General features: G+C 33.4%; 1 protein-coding gene across 1 annotated transcript in view; it reads right to left on the bottom strand.

Annotated features, from left to right (window-relative positions):
* The window catches only part of LOC111085450 (filamin-B-like), a 58,952-nt gene that overhangs the window by 25,233 nt on the left and 22,037 nt on the right, over nt 1–11,682 (bottom strand). The window contains exons 2-3 of the mRNA XM_022384063.1: nt 2,863–3,052; nt 1,578–1,643 (exon numbers count right to left, since the gene is read on the bottom strand). Of these exons, the coding sequence (XP_022239771.1) occupies nt 1,578–1,643; nt 2,863–3,052 (256 nt within the window). The remainder of the gene's footprint in view (nt 1–1,577; nt 1,644–2,862; nt 3,053–11,682) is intronic.

The following is an 11,682-nucleotide window of genomic DNA, read 5'->3' on the forward strand; positions in this document are numbered from 1 at the left end:
CCTAACGTATTTGTATTTACCAGTTGTTCTTAACGCAATCAATCAATCATACACATCATTATATTTTATTACAATAACAATAACTCATAAGATTATCAGTACAACACAACTAAATACAAGAAAAAAATTACTAATTTATACTTAATGATAACTAATAAAATAAATGACGAGAGGATCTAGTTCTACTAGTTGAGATCAGTGAAATTGGGGGCATTTCATCTGCTGATGGCGCCCCCATACATTACAAGCGTAAATAAATATAAAAAAAGTAATCAGACCAATGCTTATATGGGCAAAGAAAGAAATTCCGGCAGTCAAGTAATAGCTGTAGTGTGAGAGGAGGCAAGTATGTTTTGAAAACAACATTTGTGTTCTCTAAAATTATCCGTAACTGATTCATAATCCATTATTTCATGTATTAAATGTTAATAAATATACATATATATACATATATATATCTTCTATTCATGTGTATACATCTTCTGTGTCATGTTTTCTTTTCATTAATTACATGTAAAACTGTTAATGTTTTAACTATTCCACAAAATAAAAAAGCTAAAGATGTTTGATTTGGGTGGAAACTGGGATATCTAAGCTACAAGTGCTTGAATCGACAAAGTCTACAGTTTCCCACTTCTGACGTCTATTAAAAAATATTTTATTATTAAAAGTTGAAAGCTGGAGAAGCATCAGAGGCCAATAGGCATAAAACTTGTTTTAATTATAGACAGATTAAGAGGAATGTGGGAAAACATATCTGCAGTTTGTGTAACCAATGTTTTGATTACCTTCAATGAGCAACAACTTGAGCACAGTATTTTTAACCATGCAGAAACTGAATGGTGTGAGTCTACTTGGCTGGTCCATGTACTTTGAATTTTGCTATCTCCATTTTCACATACTTAGCCTTGGTGTATCACACAGCTCAAATGAGGATTGCAAAACTAGTATTGCATAGGCAAGAGAAACAATCTCATTAATTATAATTATCATAACCTTCTGTGCTCAGTATGTTGAAATACAAAGGACTGAAATGCATGTATCATGGGTGTATCAATACTCATTCAACAGTAAGAATATGTGAGTTTTCCTTTTGAAATGTGCACTAGCTATTTTTTCTGATGCATTCTAAATTTCAGTAGTAAAACTGGAATACTAAGCAGCAATCTGCTAGTTTTCTAGCATTACTTTTGAGCTATGTTTAACTTAATTACACAAAATTGTAATAATTAAAGTTTAGGATCTGAAAATTCAAATTGAACTTTAATAATTTTAAAAAGAGCAGAACTTAAATATGTATTTATTTATAATTACATTTTAGGCCCTAAAAATTCAAATTAAAGTTTAGTAATTTTACAGAAGGACAGAATTTAAAAAGTATTTATTAAAGGGGTCTTAAAATTTGGAAGGAAATTATTATACTTCTTCCCTAAATGACAGTTATTTGAAATATTCCAATATTCTTTTTTTCCTTCTAGTTTATGAATTCGGTATTGTCACAATTAATTCTAAATTACTAAAAAGCTTTAATTTTTAAGTGTATTGTTTTTCTTTTAACACTGTATAAAATCTTTTACCGCTCTTCTGGATTAAGAGATTTCCATTTTGAAATCAGTCCTGGTTCACAGTAGTCTATTAGGGCACTATAGGGGGAAAAAAAATTATTTATAGTCATTTTAAACTTTTTCTTCTAGTAAAACATGTCTAATTTCCAAACAGTTCATACATATATAAAAATATATTTTCATGAAATCAAAAACATAGGACAAACAAATATTAGAATAATAATTTGACAAATTTTTCTCCTTTAAGTTGCTTTTAAGTGTTCATTGTAATATATTTACACTATATAAGCCAATACAAACAGTTGTATTTCAAACAGTTCCTTTTCCTTAGTGTTTTGAAAAAACAACCTATTAATGAGTTAAAATATCTAATAGTTAGGTAGCTTGTGGTGTTGGTAAACTGTTTGTCGTGTATTTTTGAAAACTGCCCAATTGGAAAGACTAATATTTTCTAAATCTAAAACTGTGCGAGTGTTTTAAAAAAAGCCATGTTAAACTGCCATAAAATATATAGTTTCAATATAACTTTAAGCATTCCTTGTTTATCTATCAAAAAGTTGATCTGTATTTTATATATACAAAACAAACTTCTGTTCTATAGTGGCAAGGTACAATTTTCAACACCTGTAAATCACAAAATTAAATGACGCTTTTAAATTATTTTACTTTGTAAAACTCTCTGACAGTAACTTATATAAAAGATGCATACTTGTTTCAAACTTCAAGTCAGTTTTAGCATATGCAACCCTGTAGCCACAATATTCAATTTCAAAGCCTGATACTATGTATATCCTGTAACTGGCACAACTTTAACCTACAATTCAGTCTCGTTCTATGCTCATTCCTTCAATAGGTCACCAAAATCATTTAATTCTTACTATAATTCTGTTACTCAGTCACTTCTAACTTATTATGCAGTTAATCAAAATTTACATTAACTTAAATGACAGGAAGTAGGATATATATATATATACGCCCCCCATTCTCTATACTTCTATGGGTAACCTTTACAATTGACGTAAATATTATGGACAGCATCAAACACTAATCAAAAAGTACTGAAAGCTAGGAAACTGCTATAAACATGTGTAGTGGATTATCATGCTAATTCTTCAGGACTTTCAAATAACTTTAATACAAAAATTAATGCTTGTGTTACTCATGAAAATTAATCCTGAGACAAAACAGCAATCATACTTTTTTTAAACTCAAATGATTTATATTGCAGTAGTTCACTATAAAATCACAATTTAAACTTTCAAAAAAATGCAAACAACTTAAAACATTTCAAACATACCTGAGAGCTATGCCATTGTTCCAATCTCTTGTAAAGTTGGTGATATTCAAGTCTGGTAGAGTAGACTGCAACCATGCCAGCATTAGCTTCCTTGGTGGGAAATTGGTTCGACCAATTTGGTATCTTAAGATCAGAGACCAAATTAATCCCAGTATTAACTTCAGGTTTCCTTCTACTATGTCTGTGTTACCTATAATAGGTTAAGTGTAAAACGACATAAAATGTTTAAAAAATTAACATATATTACACTCCAATTTGAGATAAACAATTACAAAACTATTTGTAATGATTAAAAACAGAATCTAACAAGTTCTAAGAAGGGCTCTAAATTAATACAGTAAGGATTAAAATCTAAGTACAAAATTTCTCTGTTAAACTCTAAGCCATTTAAAGTTACAATGGGAAAAGTCTATATGTGATTACATTTGTAATAATTCTGATCTTTCAACAATATATGGCAGATAAAAACTAAACAGTTATTAAATGTTACACTGCATCACATACCAAGTTGGTTCAAATGCTGCAGTTATTAGTGGTGTTTCTGGTTACTAACACATGTGATATATGTAATAATAACTGGATTTATTTAATTTAAACATATTTCACATGTTAAAAACTTGGTGAATTAACTTATTTTACATTTTCTACTAGTTCACATATCTTTGACACTGAACTAAGAAAGAGTGTTCAATGTATTTGGAATCTTTAATTGTTGTTTCAGCAGCTGGACATTTGAAAGCATCTGCATTTTAATTCACTAATCAACACAAATTAGATCAATTCATGTTTTAACTACAGATCTAAGCCTGACAGAAACAGCATGCATGTGGAACAAAATGAATTTTAACCACTGTTTCTATGTTTACAAGAGCAGTGTGACATTGTGCATTGTGACCAGTTTATTTACTTTCATGATCACTTTGATGGTTGTATTTTTAGTATAATGCAATATTTTTGTATGAATTTTGTCAGCTTTTAACATTTTCTTAACCCTAGAACATCTACATAGGGTCACTATGACACCATACAAGTTAAACCAGTATACTAAACTAACCATGCACACTGGCGTTCTAGGGTTAAAAATACCATTTAGGCATAAAACTTTAAAAAAAGCAGTTTTTAATAGCAGCAAAAATGGTATCCAGTCAACGTACAAGTCTAATCTATCTAAAAGTGTGAACTGACATTTTATTTGAATTACTTATATGCCTCATTCATAACCACCAAAATTCAAAACTCCTTATTGCATGTGAATTGTTTCATACTGTTTGCAATTATTAATGAACAAAAACCTCCAACATTGATATTTTAGTGCTCATTAGTTTGAACAAACAGATTTGTTTCATTTTGATCTATAAATCTTTCACTTATTTGTTTTGTACAGGTAAAGAGATACTTCACATTAAATATTTCTCTGTATGTGTAAACTGACAAGAAAATCCTAGATTAATTTTGATTCTCAAATTTCTGTTCTCTTTTCGACTCCTTAACCTCTATTAATGTATGTAAACTGCTTTAATAGACTTTGATCACTTCTTTTTTAATAAAGCAATTTCACCTTTATTATTAGTTATTACTTGTATAAAAATTGGATTATTTTAATACTTCATACTTATTTTAATACTTTTTTATTATGGGAAAACAAAAAGTTTTTCCTCTTGTGCTTGTAAATTTGTTGTTTCTGTAAAGCTGCTAAAATAAAATAGCATGAAAAATAAACAATTGTTCATAAAATACTGATATCAAGTAATTCTGTAAATCAGCCAACATGCCAGCTCTACTGTATCATACGACCCATATTGGCAGAGGGTTTTGCATTCGTTCATAAGAGATTTTTCTATATTAAATCTTGCAGTGATTGCAATATGAAAGGGTAAATTTTTGAAATTGTGATAAAAATGTCATTATGATAGTGAGGGATTAGGCCTGACGTTTGGATTAAAATTTGTTTATTTTTCCTGGGAAAATTGCAGTTGTTTTTTTTACACATATAGATAAGATACTTTTTCACTGGCTATTGTACTGTATATTGCACTGGTTAATAAAATTATTCTCAGGTATGTGTAAGTCAGATGGTATTAAATTTTGCCTTACTTTTTTTTTGCAAATTCTTAAAATAATTTATGCTGACATTTGGAGTAAGAGGAGAGGTGTCAGATACATCGATTCTGGTGTTTTTTACTGCTATTTTAAAGTTTGACCCTTACCTTAACTGTTTATTCTTACCATGTGTCAGGAATAGAATATAACACATACAGAATTCAAATAAAATATGAAAAATCACATGAGAATGAACAGCTACAAACAGAAACAGAGTTGGATACAGGGTATAGAAATGAACAAAAGCAAAATTTATTCAAAATCATAAAGAAACAAGTCACAAAAATATAGGTAAGAGAACTACAAAAACTCAAAACTGATCACAGGCTGATAGAAAAAGCTTTGAACTGTGAGTATATAACAATTCAAAAATAAAACGTTAAACTTGTACATTTCTAATATGGTATGCCATGAACTCCCAGGCACTATTTTGTCCAAAGCTTAACACCAGGGTAAAAGCCCCAACAGACCATCTTGCACTATCTTAAAAAGCGTATATATATATATTCTTGGCGGTTAACTGTAACCACAGGAATGCTAAGCGATAAATACACAATACATAAGAATAAACACACACAGACTCGATATTAAATCGACAACAACAAACTATCACAATACAGCGGAGTTTTTAACGCTTCAAACTATTCGGTGCACTTTTCTTGCGGGTCTGTGACACAAACTTACTATTGAGAAAAAATAAAATTGTCTACAAAAAAGGTACATTTTCCAATTTACTTTTGTATTGTTGTTTTGCCAGACTAAAGTTTGATGTCACGTGATAAATGCGTTGTTTAATGACTGGAACCTTCTTGAAAGTTTAGGAAAGAATTTGAATATGTGTTAGTGTATAGATGACGAAATAGAGAAACGACAAACTTCTGCAAGTTCGAGAGAAGTTGATAGTAAGCGAAATTGTTGTATTATGTTACATAAGTGAACCCACAAGTGTTTTGCTTAGTTCTTGGTGAGAATCCGCCAATATCGTAGCCATTACTTTTCTTTCGTATTGGACAGACCATCACGGGACGATAGTCACGATACCATTATCCCTGCCTTTCGCTGAGCGGTACTGCCACTTTCGAAACAAGAGCAATTTTTTCCACTACCGTTCTCCGCCCGCACTAATGCCGTACATCACCAATCACAATTAAGCACTGAAAATGTCATAGTTGCTGTCTTTTACTAAAATATCAAGAACTCATATTTTTATTTTTGACGTACCCTCTAGAGCAAGAGTCAGTAAAATGCATTTCCTTTGCATCCTCGTCATTGGACGATTAATATATTTACATGTATTATATTTTCAATAAATTTTCAAATGGCCAATACAAATTTTCTAGTATCGCGAAATATATACTGCCCTTGTGTGATTAATACGAGAATGGTGTAAAGCGGGAAAATTACCAATCATACTACGTTGCGTTTGTTCTGTTCCCTACCTTAGGTCTATTATCAAACATAAATTAAATAATTTACATTATCAATATATTACACTCATTGTAAAACGTTCAGATAATTTTATATTTTTGTTGTAACGTTCTTTTTTGGTGTGTGTGTGTGCATTTCCTCGGTGGCACGGCGACATGTCTGAGGACTTTAAACGCTAGAAACTAGGTTTCGATACCCGTGGTGGGCAGAGAACAGATAGCCCATTGTGTAGCTTTGTGCTTAAACTACTAACAAACCAAAAGCATCTTTTAGAGTATTCGGTATAAAAAAAGACTGCAAAAGTCCAGTTCACTTTTTCGACCAAGTAGGGTCCGTTTGTTTGTTTTGAATTTCGCGCAAAGCTCCACGAGAGATGTCTGCACTAGCCGTCCCTAATTGAGCAGTGAAAGACTACAGGAAAGACAACAAGTGATCACCGCCCACTCTTGGGCTACTTCTTTTACCAACGAATATTGGGGTTGGCCGTAACTTTATAATGCCCTCACGGCTGAAAGAGCAAGCATATTTGGTGGGACCGGGATTTGAACCTGCGACCCTCAGATTACGAGCTAAGCGCCCTAAACACCTGACCAAGCCGGGACAGTAGAGGGTCATCGATAATAAAAAAAAACATAGTTGAAAACTATTTTTATCCATATAAACTTACAACTAATTCCCACTATAAGGAGATATCTTGCCTTTAAGGATATTAAATGGTCAAAGAAAACAAAAAACGAGTGGGGGTGGAGGCTAGGTGTGGATAACGTACCCACGGAATATAGTTTTGCACTTTGGGCTGTGGGTTGCTTTAACAGCGACCTAGGCCATTCACTCCCTACATTTAGGGGGTACTCAAGTTTGTTCCACATTTTAAAAACTGACATTTATATTGAGGATTACTTATTTCTGTTCCCAACACTATCTCAGGATTTGATGGGTTTTATGTTCTCCCTATATCAAAATTTTATACACTCCTATGTCGGGTTTAAGTATTTTATTTCCTCTAGGAGCATATAAATTACATCTGAAGGTACAAATTTAAAAACCCGTGGTGGGCAGAGCACAGATAGCCCTTGTGTAGCTTTGTGCATAATTAAAATAAACAATAAACAAATTTAAAAATAAAGAAATTGTAATAACTACCGTATATATATATATATATATGTTATTATTATTACTACTACTATTAAGTTATACAATAACAACAATTAACGTGGGAAAATAACATGTAAATTACCTATAAAATAGGTTATAAGGTTGCGGGATGTGTGTGCAAAAAAATCACATGTTTAGAAGGGTGCATATAAAAGTTTGAGCACCACATTTACTTCAAGGTTAATTGATCACATTAGTTTGAACATATTTTATTTATTGACATTTACAAACAGTATTTCTAAAATTGTAAATGTCATAATTAACAACAATCAAATAATAAAAAGAATACTATTAATTACATTGATTTAATAAATATTTATTATTTACGATATATATAGTCAAACAACAGATACGAATTTTTAAATCACACTAGCTTCGAGCAGAACAGACATTATCTACTATAAGCATAATTTCTTTGTTCAGTTGACAGTGCCACCTTATGACTTGTTCTTTCATAGGATTGGTCGGCTGTAACATATATAAAGCGTTGTTTTAGCAAGTATATCACAGTCATTAATCCTTTCAGCCTGGATGCCATAGGTTACTACAATATCCTCTCGTGCAGCACAGATATCTACTATAGAGAATGTAGAAACAAAGCAACTAGAGCAGGTTAATCTCAGTGACTTTCTGGACCTCAAGTTTATGTGAAAACTGCACAGAAACTAAATACACACACAATTTTAAAAATGCATATATAACTTAAGCAGGTGGAAAACATATGATACGTCTGCATATCACACTTTCCTCCCTTCTCTGTTTCATACTTGTCCACAAGTCAACAATTACATTTAACTGTCAAGAAGCATGCTAACTTGAATTTACTTCTAAAGACATATACATGCCACACAGACATTACAAACCCTTTAACAATGAATTACATTTAACTACTATATACAATACAATATTTTAATACTGCTAAAATGAAACACAATATCAAAATCCACATTATAAAATACACTTTCATTACATTTTAAGAACACAAGACTAAACATTACACAATAATAAGCTCCTTTAACTTTGCTCTTTAAATGCATAAAATAATAATTCACAACCTTTTAATTTCACACTCTTTTGAAATCATATGAAAAATATTAGGATGTCTCCTGAGGTCCTCATTCAACAGGGTGGTGTATGTCTTCCAGGATCTTATCTTCCTAAATGTCGAGGATGAGAGGCCCTCTTGATCGTAGTAACTGTCAAGCAAGCTATTTCGCTTGTCTATACTGCCATTGTCATTGGTTTTGCAACTGAAGGTCATGACATGAAGATCTTCTTGAAGCCTGCCCACCTCCATCTTTCTGAGACTTGAAATGAACCCAGTACCAAAAACCTCGTTTTGGACTTCAGAATAGTGGTCTTGGCAAATATGCCTAACACAGCAGAAGTACCTGGGAACACCATCTGCTGACAGAATTGCTACTAAAGCTGTTACTGCAAGCTTCTACTTCTAAGATGACCAGCTTGAAGTTACAACTTCAAAATGTGTTATGACAGATACTGCTTCTGTGAGTGTGATTATGTCCTTCACTCTCAAGTGCTGTCCCTCAGTAAACATGTTGACATTTATATTCTCCTGAGCTTCAAAGATTGTCCAAGTAGACGAACAATCCCTTGGTGCTGATCCTCTTCTAAGCTTTGAACTCCATTGAGTCGAATTGGCAATGAAACTCATATATGACTATCTAACAGCCATCCTGCTGCTCCTTGTACAAGTGTACAACAGTGGCGAAGGTCAGGCCACATAAGTTTAGGACCCAGCATTCCATAGTTTCTTCTGAGTTCATCCATTCTAGGCAGTGACCTACCTGAAATGTTTTAGGAACTGGTCTAGGTCCTCTCTGAAAATCCCCTTGAACATCGTGGGCGTGATCTGCTTGGATTTTCTCTAAGAAACCTGTTTGCTGGGCCAAAGCCTCTCACTTCTACATCTCATGATGCCAAGAAAAATGTTGCCTATGTCCTCAGGTTTGTATTGAAGCCTCTGACACCATGGTGGGCAGTTAATCCCTGGTCCAGCACTACAAGGCAATGAACTACTTCAAGTGACTCATTGTACACTCTATATGACTCCAGGTATTTCAAGCTGTCATCACTGTTGCAGAGAACCTTTAAACCTTGAAAGGTACGTCACCCCAAGGGTGTTCATTGTCTCATCTGCCTGAGAGACAGCTTTGACTGGTGGAAATCATCCACTAGTGGCCTGCCCAGCCTCTGTCCACTAGGTGCTGGTGATCTGGTTTACATATGGGACTGCTTTGCTTTGACAGCCAAGTAGTTTCACTGAGGCTTCCTCACGCAGTCTCCAATTTGTCAGATGCTATTCCACTTCGATGACCACCAGTCATCCATATTTCCCTTTCGACAACCACCTCTCGCCACTAAACTCTCCCTCTCAGTTATGAGTACTTTTACATCCATAAAATGTCATTCTAATCGTAAATAGCATTCCCTTAAACTCGATAAACTCAAGAGGATGAGCAAGGACAAGAACAAAGGTCATCAATTCAGAAATTCTGCAATAAATCCTGACGTCACTAAATAAAAATATTTTCTTATTTACTTGTGGTATTTTCAGGCAAAAACTGATTTCTCAACGAGTATAAGACAGTTACACTTGCTAATAATAACAGGTTTGTTCACGAAATAAGAGTAATCTGTGTTTGATAACTTGAGTGAGTTTTCCTAGTGTGTGTGAAATAATGAGATTGGACAAGTTTAACAAAATTAACACAACCTCTATTATGAACCAATAAAAAGAAAATGCAGTGTATATACTAGTGCACACAAAAAGACAGCCACTCTTACTGGACTGTGATTAGCTCTGCAGATTTATTTCTCTTGGTACAGACTTTTTTTCGGGTTAAACACACTGATCTGTAAATAGGATTTTGTCAATCATTTGCAAGTACATTTGTTAATCTACCAACTGAAATTGAACTATGAAACATGCTTACATTCAATAGGTAAGCTTAGTTTCTTTGTCCAGATGATAGTATCACGTTATAATCCATGTTCTTTTACAGCATTGGTCAGCTGTAACATACAGCGTCAATTCAGTCAGCAAACGATAGTACTATTACAGTCTAATACTTTCAACACGGAATCAACTCTGTGTGTTACTGCAATATCCTCTCATGCAGAATAAACATTATCTACTATAGAGAACAGAAAAATTAAAAAGGCAATCTCAACAGCTTTTTGGATCATTTGTTTATTCCAAAACTGCTAGAAACTAAATAAACGATATATTTTTAAAATTCCTATATAACTAAAGCAGATAGAAAACATGTGATATACCTGCATATCACACTTTTACAAAATATCCACTAGAATGGCTACAGTAATTTTTTTCCAGTCTAAAGCATTATTTGACAAAACTGTTTGTGTGTGCGCGCGTATGTACTTATAACTGTCGAGCCGCTGGACTGATTGTCATCAAACCTGGCATGTACGTGTACTCTTACAGCCTTCCGGGGAGTAATACAGGAGGGTTGGTATTCATATCTGTCCTTTTTATCACCTCGAGGCCCCTATGTCTTCTTCATGCGTTGAACGGGTATGTATGCTAGCAATCATGACGTCTTCTGTGGGCCTGCCTTGGATACTCGACTCGCAATTTGCGGGTCATGGGATCGAAACCTGCCGTCGACCTTGCTCGCCTTTTCAGTTATAGGGCGTTAAAATGTGAGAGTCTATCCCACTATTTGTTGGTAACTATCAGCCCGAGAATTAAAGGTGGGTGGTCTTAACTTATTTGCCTTCCCTCTAATCTATCACTTCAAAATTATGGCTGGCTAGCACAGATAGCTCTTGAGTAACTTAGCATGAAACTCAACAAACATATGAATGTCTTCTGTGAAAAATTGTCCAATTCAGCTGAATGAAAACAAATATTTTGTCTACAAACAATTTTAACAGAGCTACCACAACTAAATGTGCGGAGCGTGTTTGGTAGCATAGCGACATGAACTGTGGAAAATTTGATCGATCCATAGTCCGGCACGTTAAGCAGAAACATATGAACTTCATACTACTTACAAACAATATGGGGGAAAATAGAGCCAGGTTAAAGCTTTTATTAATATATATACACCTGGAAAAAAGTTAAGCACCCCCAAATATTTTTCAGGATTG

This window comes from Limulus polyphemus, unplaced genomic scaffold (assembly GCF_000517525.1).
Source record: "Limulus polyphemus unplaced genomic scaffold, Limulus_polyphemus-2.1.2 Scaffold397, whole genome shotgun sequence".
Lineage (NCBI taxonomy): Eukaryota > Metazoa > Arthropoda > Merostomata > Xiphosura > Limulidae > Limulus > Limulus polyphemus.